This window comes from Furipterus horrens, unplaced genomic scaffold (assembly GCF_987537825.1).
Source record: "Furipterus horrens unplaced genomic scaffold, mFurHor1.1.pri manual_scaffold_9, whole genome shotgun sequence".
Classification (NCBI taxonomy): Eukaryota; Metazoa; Chordata; class Mammalia; order Chiroptera; family Furipteridae; genus Furipterus; species Furipterus horrens.
This window is the reverse complement of record NW_028327179.1, coordinates 56,056,474-56,075,294: the sequence shown is the minus strand read 5'-3', so window position 1 is coordinate 56,075,294 and position 18,821 is coordinate 56,056,474. Positions and strand designations below refer to the sequence as shown.

The 18,821-nt window shown below is 39.8% G+C and overlaps 1 protein-coding gene across 2 annotated transcripts in view; it reads right to left on the bottom strand.

Annotated features, from left to right (window-relative positions):
• The window catches only part of EPDR1 (ependymin related 1), a 42,219-nt gene extending 23,709 nt beyond the window's left edge, over positions 1–18,510 (bottom strand). The window contains exon 1 of one of the 2 annotated variants that reach the window (XM_090287369.1): positions 17,942–18,510. In XM_090287369.1, coding sequence (XP_090143495.1) covers positions 17,942–18,258 — 317 coding nt within the window. In that variant the 5' untranslated portion in view covers positions 18,259–18,510. The remainder of the gene's footprint in view (positions 1–17,941) is intronic. The other variant, XM_090287368.1, reaches the window with a different exon arrangement.
• Between the last annotated feature and the right edge of the window lie 311 nt (positions 18,511–18,821).

The following is an 18,821-nucleotide window of genomic DNA, read 5'->3' as shown; positions in this document are numbered from 1 at the left end:
AAGCGAGATTGAACACTCTGAAGCAGTGTGTAAAGTAAGCAAAGTTTATTGCTGGCGGTTGGGCTGAGACCTGAGTAAGTCTCCAACGAATCTCCGACCTTGAATGGGTTTTAGGGCAGGGCTTGTATAAGAGGTTTGCTTCTTTGTTTCTCCTTTGGCGGGAAGCAGTCTTGGGAAGCGGGGGCTGGGCAGGGCTGCAGGAATGTCTTGGCAGTAACAGGAACAGAAATTTGTGAGGCCATAAGGTTATCTTTAGCTTGCAGCTGCAGCCTCTTAGTTATGGTCAAATTCTTTGTAAACCAATTAGTTTTGAAAAAAGGCTAGACATTCTGTAAGACATAACATTACAAGAGTTCTAAACAAGTCACAAGCAAATGGAAGGAGATAGGGATTATGGGAAGAAGCTGAGCTGGGGTCTCTTAGCTTGTAAATCATCAAGCGGCTTTAACATTCCCCCATTCCAGTTCCCTGACAATATCTTTTAGCAGACCTTTGCAACTTCTTAGCAGACCTTTACAACTTTTTACAGAGAATAGCTGATGCCCCTACATAATGAGGATCAGAGCATAACTTAATAGCAAATAATTGTGCCAGGATTCAACCAAAGATCTGGTCTCCAACCAGACTTATTCTAATTCACTAACACTATGCTCCTTCACTCTTTCCACAAAGGGAAAAAGTGATTCTTCCTATCCATGTAAAACTTCTTGACTACCGGAGGTACATTACATTACAGAAAATGGAATGGACAAATATAATATTGTGATTACAAAAGGACTGTGGCTTTTATAAAAGAAATTGGACAAACTTTGGATTTGTTTAATATGTTAATATGCAACATAATAGATTAGTAATGCATTCCAGCTCTCTCTTAGCAGGAAGAATTGAGCTGCAGCCACTTGCCATTCTGGCATAAACCAAGATGGAGTTACACCCTACAGTAATCATGAGACATAAAAGAAAAATGCTATTTTGAAATTGTTGTGTTAGACACAAACTCATTGTGCAGGCTGATGCCAACCACATACAACAAAAAGAAAGTTAAATTACTTAAGAACGTAGTCCTAGGAAAAGTAAAATCAAAGTATGATTATGTGTGCAATTTAAGAAGCTGTAAAGAGACGTATCTCTACTACTTGGATTCTAACTCAAAAGAGGAAAACAGTGCTCATGAAATTGAAGAGGTTTTTTTCCCAAGATTGTACCAGGATGAATATTGGCAAGAGGTGGGCATATATTCTTTCATCTGATAGAAGATAATAAAAAACTTCTCATGAGACAATAGTTCAACATAGCTTTTTTCCCCACCACTATTAAAAAAAAATAGCCTCATTAATATTGAGATATCCCTGTTGCCCTGGTACACAATGATTTCTAGAAATACATGTCAGGGGATATTAAACAGGTTGGGAGGGTACAATAGTCATGTTCATAAAACCAGCACTATGCTTTTCAGTAGAAATACATCAGTTATGTTGGACTATAAACGCACACATACACACTGTTTCTGCTAACGGTTAGTGAAACTAAACTATAAATCTTACTTTTTACATTCACTGGGAGTTGGGATAAAGCTACATTTAATAAAAAAGGAATAATGTGTGACCACAAGAATAGCTTTCTTGTGAAAAACATGATTATCAAAATAGAAAATACAGATGAAACAGTGTGGAGCATGTGGCTATGGAAAAAAAAAAAAACAGTAGCAGTAAATTAAAAGGTATCACACCAAAAGTAAGAGAAAAACATAAAGAAATGAAAAGCTAAGAAACTTGGGGGACAAATGTAAGAGAACCAATACATGTAAGTAGAGAAATATTACAAGGAACAAAGAGAGAAGACACTGTATTAGACCTTCAGAAATAGTAGGTAAAATTTCCTTAGAGCCAGACATAACCTGGAGACATTAATGGAAACAACCTACAAAAACTTGAGCAGAAAAAAATTATCAAAACTAAACCAAAATTACTTTGGAATCAGACTTCTAAATCTCTAAATGCCATTAAAAATTTTAAGCAAATGAATTGTATAATCCCAGAATCATTATTATCTAAGACAGCAATAAGTTGATGTTCTCAGACATTCAAAGTCTCTGAAAGTACCCTCACTGAATAAAATTAATTGAATATGTTTTCTAGCTGCCTGAAACATGAATCTAAACAAAGGATTCGGGTAAATAAGAATATTAATATAAAAGAATTTGCAGTGAAAAATAAAATGGGTAAAATAATACATGTTTCTTTTTTAATAGCAGACTTTGTGGCAAAGTACTTATAAGTTTGTACAAACACACACAATAGAAAAATTTAACTGTGTTTTAACTGGTGAAGAAGTTGACCTTTTAGAGGTTTGAACTGCATGGTAAGAGAAAGAAAGACTAGAAACCATCTAAACACTTTAACTTCTTTTCAATATACCTAGTGGTATCTAAATAAATACTTGTCCTTTACCAAAACAACAGCAGCAGCAGCAACAACAAACCTGTATCCTGCAATCAGAAAAGCAGATTTCCAAGCTGCATTCTCTAACTCCTTAAAAAGAACTGACACCTCACTGGAGTGCTTCCTTTGGGATCCCAAGGGTAAGCCAGACAACACCTGAAGCTGGGCCAAAAGGTGAATCATTGTCCAAAATACAGAGTGTGTGACAAAGAGGATAGGTAGAGGGCTCCATTCAAAAAAAAAGAGGACTTGCACATGCAGAGGAAACACATAACCCACGCCAGAACATAGTACCTGATGTGGCATTTTAATGAATATTAAATCTGGGATAAATTCTATCCCCAACATCCTTAGCTCCAGGAGTATGGGCTGATAGATTTGTCCACTGGCCCATTGTCCTGTTTCTCCTGAAATTTAGAGCTTCCATCCTCTTGTGTTTTCTCCACATTTGCTGCATCAGCCTCCCCACTTCCTCCAGAGCCTCTCTGCAAAGAGTTGTCCTGGGGCAGCTACCTTCTGTTCGGAGACTATCTATCCCAAGAGTTTCTTCTTTCTTTGGAGGATCTGAGAACAACATAGGCACTCTGTTAGGGCATCTGGTTTCTCAGATAGCCTCTCAGTCCAAAGAAGAACCAAGAGGAAAGTAACATGGCTTCTGGAGGAAACCACTGGCACTTGGAAAACTTCCAATGCCCATATTGGTGGAAATTCCTTGAAACTAAGATTGAAAAGCAAGAGAGACACAGGGGCAATGTTTGATGAGAGAACAGCTGGGAAGAGAGTCATGCATGAAAAGAACTCAGGGTATTCATTTTTGGAAGTTGTGATATGCCCTACAAGGGAAGGCTACACTACAAATCTACTTAAAAACTTTTTAAAATATAGGTACACAGTGTAATTGGACAACAAAAATTATTCTTAATAAAGGAGCTATATGATCTAAAATATAAATTAATAATACACCATAAAACCATTGCACAAATCCATGAGTGTATTGTTAAAATGTAATTGAGAAGAAGAAACAGAGGTGTCAAACAAGACAAGGTGGAGTTGTTTAAGAGTTAATAAAATACTATATATAAACATGATAAATAGAATCTTGATGAAATGTGAGATTTCATAGAAAATGTAAAAAATCAAAAATGACTCAGAATGAAACAGAAAGTTAAATGGATCAATAACCAGAGAGGGGAAATATCCTTACAATGGCCTAATGACATCTTACACTTTTGATATTTTACCTTAAAAAGAAATCAGAGTTACTTCTTCATAAGAAATTGGGTCCAAATGGTTTTATTAATTAGTCCTTTCCAACCTCAAGGCTTTCGTCGTCGTCGTCGTCGTCGTCGGCAGCCGTCCGTCTCGAGAGACGATGGTGTAGCTTCCTAAGAGTCTATCTGCACCGCCGAGAATGGCTGTGCAGTCCGACTCGGGAGTGACACGGTATCTGTCTCCTCCCGTGTTGAAGCTACAGAGCCTGGGCAGGGTGATATGGAGGGTCTGCTGTTGCCCATGCAGCAGACCCCCCCTCTCTTCGCAGCTGAAGGATCCAAGGGAAAGACGGAGTCAATACAGCTTGGCTTCAGGTGCGCCGCAGGAGTTGCCGGTGTTGACTACAACGTCAAACCGCCTTAGGGACTCCGGCTCCGGATTTTCTGTCGGGGTTTACTCCCTTAGCCTTTCCCCTGAAGAGGTATGCCGCAAGGCAGCGGAGGTTTTTTGGAGTCAGAGTTTTCCTTCTCTGGAACCTCAAGGCTTTAGAGCATAGAAAAATATAGAAAACCAATGCTTTTACAAAGATATGAAAAGCCTTACATTAAAATATATAAAGCATAATAAAATACTATAGGTCAAACTAAATTGTGGCTATGGATTAAAAACAAGTCAAGTAAAATAATAGCATATCAAATCAAGCAAACTATGCACACTGATAAATTAGAATTTATTTCAGGAATGCAAAGATGGTTTAATGTTAAGTGATTATTAGTTAAAATCACTAGGTTGCTGAAGTTTAATATCATCCTGATTAGAATAAATTATCCATAAAATAGGTCAGGAAAATACTTACTGAGCATGATAGAGTAGCTTTGGAAGAGACTTAACTGAAATATTAGAGGCATTCACATTAGAGTGAGAATCATGACAAGGAGGTGTGACATCATTGTAGGTAAATCATTTTGCCTTTCTGTTTCTTATCATGTTAAAAATCACTAACAATAATCAGCCTCCTTATAAGTGTGGGAAACACCTGAAAGGCAAAGTTGCCAAAATATTTTAAATATGTAGATCCCTTTTCTATCGTTTTTTAATCTATGACTTTATCCAAAATATATTTTAAATGGTACACATATAATTGCGCAATATTAAATATGTAGTTGTTTACACTAGTGAAAAACAGAGGGTAAAGAAAGATAATTGTCCCATAATAAGGTACTGCTTAAAGAAACAATGTTCTATCCATTAGCTTGAATACCACTGTCACTAAGAATGATTCTGTTAAAGATTACTTCGTGGCATAAGAGAGATTTTGTTAAATAAAAAACATGAATATCATGTTTCCATTTTAATTTTAAAACTCTATATACAGAAATAGGAAAAAATCCAGAAGCACATTCAACCAGGGATAACAGGATTATGAGCAATCTTTAATCTCTGTATTTTGCTCTTCTGAGTTGTCTAAATTTTCCACCATGAATAATGTTAGTAACCCAAAAACCTTAAAAATGATATTTATTCATTTAACACACATTGAGACTTTCTATATGCCGAACACCTCCAGGTTCTGGGAATTTGATGGTAAACCAAATTGATAACATTCTTCTCTCAATTTAGGGAGGAGAGAGACAATAAACACCAGACAACTGAACTGATAAGACAATGTTACACCATGATAGTGTCCTGAGCAAAACAGAATGAAATGTGCTGTACAGTGGGTTATAGGGACAGGTTTGTGGAATGGTCACAAAAGTTCTCTCTGAGGAGAGGAGAAGCTGAAAACTGAAGGAGGAGAATCCAGGAGTTGGAAGATAGCAGAAATAGACTAGTTAGTATGGGTGAGCTTGCAAATGTTTTTAGGAAAGACTTTAAATTATTAAATAGTATGTTAAATAGTGGTTAAGAATCTTGAACATAGAAGGCAGTAAGGTGGGGTGTATGAGAAGGTGAAGAAGAAAGACAGTCTAATTTGAGAGTGGGCCATGAAGCTTTTTAGGGAAAAGGCTTTATAGGCAGAGGGAACAACACAGTGCCAAAGGATAAGAAGTATGCTGAGATCATGGACTAAAGTGAGTGAGCTGGTGATATAATAATGGATGGATAATGGAGTGATGAGGTCAGCAACAAGGTATGGAGGAGGTGGGGGAGCAGATCCCATTGGATGGTCAAGTCTTTGTAAGGGCATTTACTCTGAGAGGCAGCAAGGCATTGGAGGCTTTTGAGCATACAAGTGACATGATACAACATTTTTTAGCAGAATCACTTAAGATCCTGTGTTGAGACCAAAAGGGGCAGTGGCAAAATTAGGGGAACTCATAAAGAGGCTATTGCAAAAAATGCAGCAAGAATAATGAAGTTTGTGTTAAAAGGTATGCCCAGCCAGTAGGGTAATCAGCTGAACTTGGGTCCCAGACTCAGGACCCCTCCGGTTGCATGCTTCAACCAAGCAGAACAAGGAACTTGACCTAACTGTTATTCCTTTGAGCAGTGACCTATTCCTTTCAGCAATGATCTGGGGAATAGTGGAAATTTTTTGTCTATATAAGCTGTATTTCTGTCCAAGTTCCTGCATCTGCAAGAACAAGAATGCACCTGAAATGCTTCATAAACCCCCCAATCCCTAAGGTCGGGGCTGTCCACCTAAGTCCGGCTTGTGGACGGGTGGGCAGTCGCTGGCCAGCTAATAAAGGCTCTTTAAATTCTAATTTGGTTGTCTCCGACCATTTGGTTCTTGCACTTGCTCCACAACAGTTTGGGGCCAAGACTATAGTAAAGTTGTGTTCAGATTCTGGGTCTATACTGAAATCAGAATCAACAGGATTTGCTTATGGATCATTTGTGGCAAGGGGAGAAAAAGAAATCAACAATGACTCCAAGGGTTGATCCTAAGCAAATGGAGTTGCTATCAGCTGAAATTAAAACACACACACACACACACACACACACACACACATACACACACACTTCAAGAGGAAGAACTTCTGTTTGTTTATTTGTTTCAGGACAGTCATTAGTTTTGGACACATTGAGTATGAGATGACTACTAGAGATCCAAATGAAGAACTCAACAAAGCATTTGGATATATGAGTGCAGAGTTCAGGAGAGACCTATAGGCTAGAGATATACACGTGGGAGTGTTCCATGTAAAGATGACATTTAAAGCCATGACCTGGACAAGATCAACAAAAGAGGAGAGTGAACAGTAAAGTAAAGGGCTGGAAAGCCTGAGCCCAGGGACATTCTACCATTAATGGTCCCAGATTAGAGGAGAAGGAACAAAGGAGACTGAGAAGGAGAGCAAATGAGGTGGAAGAGGAAACCAGAAGAGTATAGTGTCCTGAAAGCCACATGAAGAATGTGTATCAAGATGGAAGAAATGATTGACAGTAAAATAAGAACTGATAAAATACCAGTTGATAAGTAATGTGAAGCGTATTGCTCTTGACCACAGCAGTTTCAGATGGTAAAAGTTTGATTGGAGGGGATTCAAGTGAACATGGGAGGAAAGAAATTGGAGTTAGCATGAGATTTACTTTCAAAATAAGGAGAAAATGGGGATTCAGCTAGTAGGATTAAGAGAAAAAATTTTTTTTCTTCTTTAAGGATGGGTAAAATAAAAGAAATTATAAAGGGGGAAAACAGAATATTTTTACTGGAATTGGGGAAATATAAGACTATTACATTTATTCCAGGAAAAACAAACCACTAATTGGTGGAATATATTCAGATCTTTGGGCACTTTGCCTCGACCATCATCTTTGAGGTCGGAATCAGGAAAAAAGAGCTCAAGGTTAATGGAGAAAAGTAAACATGTTTTTGGAACAGTATGGCGACTACCTCTGGCTTCTATTTATGTTAGTCCTATACCCGACTAGTCCTTTTACTTTCCTGAGTTTATCTTCCTTGAAACTTCTTGTTCTTCACTGTCTTCTTCCTCTCCACATCCCCCAGCATCAACCTTCTGAAATCCATGGTCACCAGGCCCATTGAATTAAGACTCCTAAAGCAAACTTCATGTGCTTCCAAGAAAATCTTATTCTTGAAGAAAAACTCAGTATTGCAAGTCAGCATGGTTTATTTTTCAAGAATCAAAAGGCCACAAGTAGTGAAACTTCTGAGCTAATAAAAGAGGCTGGCTCCAGCCCTCAGGGATCTAGAGGAGGAATTAAAGTCAAAAGGAGTTATTCTCCTGAAATTCTAAAAATCATACTTTCATAAAATGAAAGCTCAATCCATGCAAAACAGGGTTTGTGATCAAATAAATTGTTGAGCACTTTATACTTTTTCAGCCACACAGACACATGCTGAGAATTTACAATGCTGTTACTCTGAGATCCAAAGGGAAACAAACACAAAAAAGTAAAAAGTAAAAAAATAATAATGTGATCTCTCCCTTCCTATTTTTAAACAATTTAGAGCCATTCGATAGCGCCAAACAAGATAGGCATCTGTATGGCCTGACCTGTCATGCAGAGCTCAAGCAGGGTAAGGAGGACATCTGCGTAGGGAGAAGCATCATAGCAATGCACAATTGGTTATGTACTGCAACTGAATAATGGGAACAAGTTTCCTCTGAACGAGGAGTTACAAAAATGAACTGGAGAAAACTACAATAAACAATGTGGTAGTAGATTAGAATTAGAGATATTGGTGTAAATAAGTACCTCTATGAATTAGAATTGGAAGTTTAGAAATAATGTACACGTAAATGTGTGTCTATATGTGTGAGCAAGCAACTATGTGTGGGGGGGTGTGAGTGTGTGTGTGTGTGTGTGCGCGCATGTGTTCAAACCTACACCCCCTTGCTTTGTCCACTGACAGAGCCTGGAAGCAGCCCCACCCAACAGCCATGATCACAACTATAGCAGAGATCTTGCCTTTCAAATATTATTCTCCAGTAAAAATAACTAGAGCTCCTGAAGAAATGGGTTATTCCAGAACTCTGGCAGGGAAAGTACAGGTAATCTTGGAATATCTTGTGGTTCCTGAAAACAATGAAGTCCTCAAAGACTAAGAGAGACATGTGAAAAGAACATAGAAGCAAGTTGACAAGGCACCCACCAGCCAAATAAGGAACAGTGTGAACAGCAAAATAAGCAATGAGAGCAAATGAAATATATACAATGACAATCCTTGAGTCCATGCTGATATAAATAAATGGATAAATTGAAAGGTTAACGAAGAATGGGATATGTACATGGTTTCAAAACATCTCCCTACAAAATACTATTCACAAAGTAACCAAAATGTGACTTCATACTGAGGAAATCTTCTAAACATCAGTTAATCAAGTGGCCAAAGTAAACATCAGGATGCAAAAAGAATAAAGTATTACTGCTCTGATATTGCTGCCATGGGTGAATATTTTGAATCTAATTAATTATGAAGAAACAGCAGATAAACACAAACTGAGGAGCATTCTACAAAAAAAAAAAAAAAAATGTACTGTACTCTTCCAAAGTACTGAAGTTCAAGAAAGATTGAGAAATTGTTCCAGATAGAAAAAGATGTAAATGCAATGCTTGAATATAAACTGTTATTTTGCTGTAAAGAACATAGAAAGAACAACTTTCAAAACCTGAATGAGACTTTAATTGCAAATGGTAGAAATGAATATACGAAGTCTGTCCAGAAGGTATTCAACCATGTAATATAATAAACAGAAACATTTATTAAAGAAAATGCAAGAGACAAGAAACATTGTACATAGGACAATTACACCTCAGTCCCCTTCAAAGTAGGCACCTTGGGACCTCACACAGTCTTCACAGCCACCATCAGCTGCTCCATCATATTTTCCTGAATTTCATGGGAGGTTCGAAATGTCTTCTCTTTCAAAGGTAATTTTAGTTTTGGGAAAATCCAGAAGTCTCAGAGTACTAAATCTGAATCGTAGCGGGGCTGAGCCATGTGGGTGATTTGATGTTTTGCTGAAAAACACTGCATGAGACAGGATCTATGAGCGGATACGTTGTTGTGATGAAGTTGCCAATCACAAGTTGCCCATAGCTGTAGCCTTCTGAATTATCTGAATAGTGTCTACAGGGGCATGTTCAGCTTAATGCAAAATTTGGTGCATGTTTGTTGCTCTACTTGCTCAGTCATTTTGAATGTGACTGCCACACAGTATACACGCTCACTCAATGGCATCTACTGCTTCCCACTGACTAGTACAGTGAAGTCATCAGTGTTCATGCATGTGCATTCTAATCTGTTCTCCTTGGCTGCCAGGTTACATCAATATTGCACAAACCATTCTCGTTTTATTAACAATGGCTGGACTTTTTCTGGACAGGCTTCATCCTGCAGTTTGCAGGAAAAATGTCTTTTTTGCTAGACAATACACACTGAGATAGTTGGGAGTTTTGGGGATATCAAGTTGATAACTCACTCAAATAATTTGGGGGGAAATGGTGGCTATGTACTACAATTGGAACTTTTCCATAAGTATAAGATAGTTTCAAAATAAAATAAAATAATATATTTGGAGAAAAAAGATTCATCTAATTCTTAAACACATATATGATCACTGAAGTTAGCTAGTGTGATAGCATCCCTTGAAATTGATCTTCCTCAGCAGATACCTGGAGGAATACTTCTGTGAGCAGTCCCTTTCAGTCTTTTAGTATACAGGGAAGATCCACAGATGGGAGAGCTTTCTGAGTTTGGGTCCAAAGCATCTTTCTTCTACTCACAAGCACAAGCTTAGGTGAAAAGGAGAAGGAACAAAAAGAACTGAATTTAACTACATGAAGGAACAAGTCAAGAAAAAATTTAGAATCTATGTCAAATTCATTGCATCATTGTCTAAACAGGTATTAACCTGATATAGTTATAGCTTTCATGCTATCGTTTAATCTTATGTGAACCTAACTTAAGGAAGAAGACATAAGTATTTAGTATCAACATTGTAGAGTATTATTAAATCAAATTAAGAGATGGAAAACACTATGTTCTGAGAATTTAAGGACCTCATTGTGGTGGTGCCAGGATTAGAAGCCCTGTTTGGCATTCCATGACTATCTAACTGGATGCCCATCCTCTCTCCACTACACTAGGTGGTTTTCTGGGAAAAAAAAGAGATAAAAGAAGTGATACTCCATTCTCCAAAAAATAAAAATGCTCAGAGAAAATTAAGACAGTTATGAATAAATCATAACGAATAAAAACCACTTTCCAATCCATTTAAGACATATTTTTCTTTCCATCTTTTAATAAGAAAGAAAATCCCCAAACAGGTAAGATTGGTTGTTTGTTGGTTTGTTTTTAATTTTTTTAATTTTCCAATTACAGTTGACATTCAATTTTATATTAGTTTCCGGTATACAGTATAATGATTAGACATTTATAAAATTTACAAAGTAATCCCCTTGATAAATCTCACACTTAATCTGACACCATACATAATTATTACAATATTGTTGACTATATTCCTTATGCTATACGTTACACACCCATAACTATTTTGTAACTACCAATTTGTACTTCTTAATCCTTCACATTTTTCATCTAGCTCTCAACCCCCTCCCATAGAGCAACCATCAAAATATTCTCTGTAATTATGAGTTTGTTTCTGTTTTCTTTCTTTCTTTTATTTTTTTAATTCCTCATGTACTTGGACTCATATGGTATTTGTCTTCCTCTGTCTGACTTATTTCACTTAGTATAACATCCTTTAGGTCCAGCCATGTTGTCACAAATGGTAAGATTTCCCTCTTTTTTTATGGCTGAATAATATTCCATCGTATATAAGTACCACTTCTTCTTTCTCTAATTATCTATTATTGGATACTTAGGTTGTTTCCATATCATGGCTATCATAAATAATGCTGCAATGAAGGTAGAGATGCATATATCTCCTCGAATTAGTGTTTTGGATTTCTTTGGATAAATGCCCAGAAGTGGAATTGCTGGGTCACATGGTAGTTCTATTTTTAATTTTTCGAGGAACCTCCTTGCTGTTTTCCACAGTGTGTACCAGTCTGCATTCCCACCAACAGTGGACTAAGGGTTTCCCTTTCTCCACATCCTCACAAACACCTGTTGCTTGTTGATTTATTGATGATAGCCATTCTGACAGGTGAGAGCTGATACCTTATTGTGGTTTTAATTTGAACTTCTCTGTGATTCGTTATGTTGAGCATCTTTTCATATGCCTATTTGCCATCTGTATGTCGTTTTTGGGGAAGTGTCTATTGATTCAGGTCCTTTGTCCATTTTAGGATTGGTTGTTGAATACAGTATTCCCTCACTTATTGCGGGTATTACATTCTAGACCCCCCCACTAAGTAGAAACATTATATTTATTCTACACTCTTAAACCTATGTAACTTTAACAACATACATATACAGTAATGCAAAATCCCATGATATAGTGAAAAATCCACGATAAATAATTAAGTATAGTATTTTTAAAAATCCCATGATACAGTGAGGCTACGATAAGTGAACCACTATATAGAGAGGGACTACTGTAGTCTTCTAAGATTTATCGCTGACTTATCAATGTATATTATCTTAATGTCTCTCTGCTCACTCTACATAAGTAGCTTTATTCAACCCAAGGCACTATTTTGTAAGTGGGAGCAGTAAATTATCAATAGCCTAACAAATTCATTCAATATCTACATTGCTTCTTCAAAAAAGTTCAACATGTTCATTGATTATGATAATAAATCTTTTTGTTTTTCCTTCAGTCTTCAAATGTACTGTAATACTTGTGAGTTTAATCGAAGAGTCAGGAAAGACTGCTGGAACAAAATTGTATCAATAACTAATATTTCCCATTCTCTGCTAAGGCTTGTCTTATCTGAAGCTTATAAAGTTGTTTAATCTTTTCCATCCTCTCTGGGTAAAGAAAGCCTGGAAAATCCTAGTCATTCTAGTCATTCCACAGTAACTATAAGTGCGATTTTCCATAACTATATGAATGCAAAATAAAAATCTTAAGAAGTTGATCCAATTCTAAAGCTTACTTCTCAACTAATAAATATAGACAACCCATCCATATTTTGTTCAAATAATATCTTGTTTCTCAGACAGACTGATAATACATGGAAAAGTTTTTTTTTTCTTTTTTTTTTTAATGTGTTTTATTGATTACAGTGTTACATTTGTTCCAATTTCCCTTCCCTCTGCTCCCCTCCACCCGGTGGCCTCCCTCCCTCCCCTTGTCCCCCCATTTTAGTCCATGTCCATTGGTTGTGCATATAGTTCTTCTCAACCTCTCTGTCTATTCCATTCCCTCCTACGATGTTTCTTAGTTCCTATACCATCTCCCTTCCTCTCCCCCTTCCCCTTCCCTGCTGATCTCCCCCCAATATGCTCCCATACCTATAGTTCTTTTTCCACTCTCATTGCCTATTTAGTTTACCTTTGTTTCAATTCCCTAGCTTCTGTTGTTGTTTCTTGTGATGCAGTTTTCATTTTAGTGTTCATAGTTTTGATCCTCCTTTTTCTAAACCAGTCCCTTTAACATCTCATATAACAGTGGTTTGGATCTAATGAACTCTTTCAGTTTTGTTTTGTCCTGGAAACACTTTCTCTGCCCTTCTATTCTGAATGACAACTTCTCTGGATAAAGTATTCGTGGTTGTAGGTTTTGGATTTTCATTACTTTGAATATTTCTTGCCAGTCCCTTCTTGCCTGCAGGGTCTCCCTTGAGAAGTCAGCTGATAGTCTAATTGGGACCCGTTTGTACATGATTCTTTTCTTCTCTCTTGCTGCTTTTAAGATTCTCTCTTTATCTTTAACTTTTGACATTTTGATTATAATGTGTCTTGGAGTGGTTCTCCCTGGGTCCAGTTTTTTTGGAACTCTCTGTGCTTCCTGGACCTGTAAGTCTATTTCTTTCCCCAAGTTTGGGAAGTTCTGCTTTATTATATTTTCACTTAATTTTTCAATTTCTAGTTCTTCTTCTTCACCCTCTGGCAATCCGATCATCTGTATATTGGATCTCTTATAGCTGTCCCAGAGGTTTCTGATCCTCTCATCATTTTCCTTGCTTCCCGTTTCCTCTCTCTGCACTGGTTGACTGTTTGTTCCTTCTCTATGTTCTGGTTTGTTGATTTGAACTCTGGATTTTATTTCCTCACCATCTGTCTCGTATGTGGTTTTGTTCCTTTCAGTGTGAGTGTTTTTCAATTCTTTCTCATCTTTTTCCAGATCTTTTGTTAATTCTGTAAGCCACCTGATAACAATGGCCCTGAACTGAGCCTCTGACAGGTTTCTTATTTGTTCATCTGTCAGATTCTTCATCTGCGCCACCGGGATTTCTATAGTTGTCTGCCTCATTTTGACAGATGGGTTTTGTTTTCTTGGGCCGGCTATAGGGGGCTGTGCCTGTGTACTCGTCACAACCCAGCGACCGGCGGCGGACCAGCAACCTTTCTCGCCGCGCTGTGGCGCTTTGTCGTCACTGCCCAGTGACCAGCGCAGATCCGCAACCTATTTCGCAGCGTTGTGGCGCTTTGTGTGGGGGCGGGGGTCCAAGATGGATTTCTGCAGTTATTCCACTAGGAGACCGGGATCTGTCCTCCCGCCCTCTGGGCCTCACTGTTAGAGGTGATGCGGTGGCTGCTTTTCCCAGCGTTGGGGTCGCGAGCCGCCGGGGTTTGACTGCAGCTGAGATTGCTCTCCCTGCCGCTGTCCCTGGGGCTACCGCAAACAGCACCGCCCCCTTTCGCTTTTCTTACCTGCCCAAAGGGCGCCGCTGGTTTATAACTTCATATGTTGGGCTTCCGTGTAGCTTTATTTTCTGGAATTTCTAGTTATCTTTTGTTTTGAAGTAGTTGTATTCCTCTCTAGTTGTAGAGGGAGACCAAGTGTGTCCGTTTAAGCCTCCATCTTGGCCGGAAGTCTCCATGGAAAAGTTTCTGAGTTCATTTTAACCAATCTACATTTGAAGTGTTTTAAAATGCATTTATGCATTAAACATTCTTTTCTACATCTGAGTTAGGGCTAGAGATTGGGCCATGAGACAAAACCTTGCCAAGAAATTGGAAAGGGGGAATAAAATTGTCTTCTAAATGTTAAACTGTGAAATCAACATTTGATGGACCAGGGAAGGGAAATAAGAAAACACCACATGGGATAAAAAAGCTTCTAGGCGAGCAAGATTTAATTTGGCGCCACTAAAGATACAATACATTCATCTAAAGACCATATCAATCAGTTGTGGAGCAACAGAAGGAGGGTTGCTAAGACAGACATGAGTAGATGCACCAAGGCTCTGTGCAAGTGGGAGAAATCTGGACCAGCAGTGAGCCACTGAGACAGCATCTCTACGGTGAAAATAAATGCATCACTTTATCTGAGCCAGATTTCTCTGAGCTGGCCTGTGTTATTCATGATGGAAAGTTCAGTATTGAGCATACAGCTTTGCCTAGAGCAAGTAAACGTTAAATTCAGTGAATTTGTTCCAGCTCTTTGTTTACAATCTCCTGATTGTAATTTGGCTCCCACACAGTTCTTCCTACAGGGAGAGAATGACCTTGTGGATTTGAAATTTCTGGCCCCATGCCAACTACAGCAGTCATTGAAATATACAACTTAATATTTGGGTTTGTGTATTCCGACTGGGCTCCCAAAGGAAGGGCCCTTGAGTACCCAGAGGGGTCAGGTTTCTGAGCCCACAGAGCTGGCAACAGGTCTATGGGCCATGGAAAATTCATCAGAGTGGTGATGACGATGGTGGTGACAGGGACAACCACAGCCATTGCTGAGCAACTTCTATGTGTCAGACACTGCACTATGTGCTTTACACACTTGAACTTGTTCAATCCCTACAACAATTCAATAAAGTAGGCATTATTACTATTCCCATTTTATAAATGAGGAACCTAAGGCTCGGGAAACTTTAGTATCTTATCCAGAGACCCACATTAGAAATCTGGATTCTAACTCATATTTGTCTGACTCTAAAGCTTAATCCCTTAAATTTTGAAAATACTACATCTGGAGGATGAACCCTATCCTTCTCCTGGCCACACTCCTCTGCTTCGACAGTGTGCTTTGGGCCATCCAGTCCATCTTCAACATGACTATTCATCAATATACCACTACTTTACCAGCCTTGACATCAATGCATATAAAGAGTAGAAATCAACCCTTAACCAGAAGTTCAGAAAGCCCTACCCCAGTGAACAGCATCACCGTCACTATTCCATGAAATCATAGATTAGCTTCAGAAGCCAAATGATACTTCCCTTCCTATCATCACCTCAGCCACACACTCTTTAATCATTTGCATGTCCTTCAATAAACCTCTTCAACACTTCCCTACTGTGTCCACTTCTCACTATCAACATTGTTACTACCTGTCTTTCACCTGGACCACTACAAAAGTCTTCTAGGGCATGTTCTTGTTTCTCCTCCTGCTCTCCTTCATTCTCAACCATGCATCTAGTGATCTCTGTATTATCCCATCACGGCATTTCATTGTTTAGAAATCCTTCAGTGGACCCCACAACCTCTTGTCATACTCTGTGCATCAGTTCTAACAGTGATTGGCCTACAGTTCTGTTGCAGGAGGACACACAAGCCAATCCTGGAATATGCTCGCATCTCCCTGAACCATTCTCCCCTCCACACCTCCTCTGGTCAGCTTATACAGGAGCTTTGGAAATCACTCATGTTTCACCTTCTACAGGAAACCTGGGTTAGGTGCCCACCTGAGATGCAGCTCATCCTTCATCTCACTATATGGGAATGTTTTATTTATGTGACTCCACCCCCCCCCCCAGACTATGACCTTCCTGAAGCCCAGGACACACTCGGTTTATAAACAATGACACACACCCACACACACACACACACACACACACAAATGCATGTAGAATAAGTGAATGAATGAATGAACAAGAGGCTGGTATATTACAGGTGAAAAAATCTACCCTGCATCCTCAAGTCCCAGCTGTGTGATCTTAAGGAAGTTGTTTCATCTTCCTAGACCTCAGATTCTCTGTAAAATAAGGATCATAAATCCTACACTGTCAAGTTCTTGTGAGATTTAAACTAAATCACATACTATGTGGAAAATCTCAGCAGCATGCTTGGTATTTAATGGGTTCAAATATTGGTTATTATTATTATTTCTATGTCCATGGAGACATAACCAAAAACACTCATGTTCTTCAAAGGTCTCACAGATATCCCCAGATCCACGATGACTCGGCTGCTACAGACCTCCTCAGCACTCACGTTTTACATTTTATAATGCATTATCTTGCACTCTTCAAAGTACTGCTTTGAAAGGATCCCATATTTTCTCCAAGATGCCTAATACTCAACAAAAGCATTTAGGTGAATTGATATCAAGATTTGTTACAGATCTTACTCCTCCCTGGAGTCTTAGCCCATGGACATTCACATGGCACCCCCTCCTAATGATGTAAATGCCGTACAGAAAAACTAACATAACCCTGAGAAGAGCACAGAGAGAAATGGAAAGACTGAATTGACAGGTGGTGATCCCAAAATAGAAACCAGGGCTTAAAGGCCTCAGAAGTAAGGTGAGGTCCCAGAAAGGGAATATCCTTTGTCACAATAGAAATGGAAAGGTAAATTATAGACCAGTGGTTAAAAAAAAAAATTATAGCATAGCCCTTCAGTGGAATATTGTGCAGCCATTAAAAATATATAGGGGTCCAACTAATAAAATGGCAAATAAGGACACATAAGACATCATGTTATATAAAAAAGATACAAATAATATATGTTTTTGATCCAAGTATGTAAAACTTGCTTTAAAACAATTTTTAAGGCAGTAGACCAAAATTTTAATAGTTGTAACAGGGTGATGAATTTGTGGGTGATGTTTTCTTGGGTTGATTCCCTACACCTTTTGTAGCATTGTCATGTCCTTTGAAATGTAAAGACTAATTCTTTAAAAATATGTGTTCTGGGTACTTCCCTCGCAGATTGTTCGCGGAAGAAAGGAGGCAGTGCAGAAGACATGTCCTAAGCTCCAAGAGGAGGCTCCAAGAGCCTGAGGCCTGGGCACGGGACGCCGGCAGTGTGAATGGACTTCTGCCGGGTTCATTTTTTTACCTACCAACGCCGCACTGGGTCTCATTTAGTGCTCGAGGGCAGGCCGCGCTCGGTGGGCCAGCCCCTCCACTCACCCGCCGACCTTGCTGTCTATCTCGGAGTGACCCTCCTGGCAAAGTTTCTCTTTGGTAGGAGGGAGGCGCCGCGAATAGCTGGAAATCCAGCGCCCGGGAGCAGTCCCAGAAGCCTTATCTCACCGGGCAGCCCCAGCCAGCCACCCAGCTCCCCGCGTACCTCTTGCAGGGAATCAGCGCCTTCCTCTCGTCCAGCACCCGCACGCGCTGGTTGAGCCCGTCGTAGGAGAGCAGGGCGCGGCTGTTGCGCCCGCTGCTCTGCTGGTACAGCACCTGGCGTCCCTCCCACTGCTGCGGTGCCTGGCAAGGGCGCGGCGTTCCCGTAGACCCCCAGGGGTCAGCTCGCAGTGCTGCCGCTCCTAGCCCGCAGAAGCCGCCCAGCACCCAGACCCAGAAGCCTCCCAGAAGCCAGGCGCCCAGGGGCCCCAAAGCCCCACGGAGGGGAGCAGGCCCGCGCATCGCGATCCTCCACGCCATTCAACCCCCGAAGGCCAATCTGAGCCCAAGGGGCAGCTAAGTAGCGGGCGGCGCCGCGTGGCTCTCCCACGCTGTGGCTGAATGCCCTCTCAGCCAAATTGCTGTCTGTCCCCGTAATGGCCTGCCTCTACAGCTATTAGAATCACTACGCGTGAGGCCAGGAGCCGGATCCAGGGTCCTGGGCCAGCTTCAGTGAATCGCGCAGGAGCTATTTCTGCCCAGGGCTGCTGCCCACTGCAGCTTCGGCTTTCACTTGCTCTCTGCTGCCAACAGGAAATGCAGTGGCAGTGGTGCCACTAGCATCCTGAAGGGCATCCACGTAGGGGGAGGGGATGGTGAGAGAGAAATGTTTCTCCAATAATATAAGGGTTCAGCAGGTAACCCACACATTGGGGGACAAAGTAAAGGTCAGGAAAGCAGTACTACTGCACTCTTTATGCTACACATGACCCTTTTGCTAAACTTGCAATCTTCCTTCAAATTAAAACTGTAAGGAAGGGTCCCTTGCTGAAGAAATGACACCAATCACTCAACATAGCCACACTCCAGTTCCCACTCTCAGC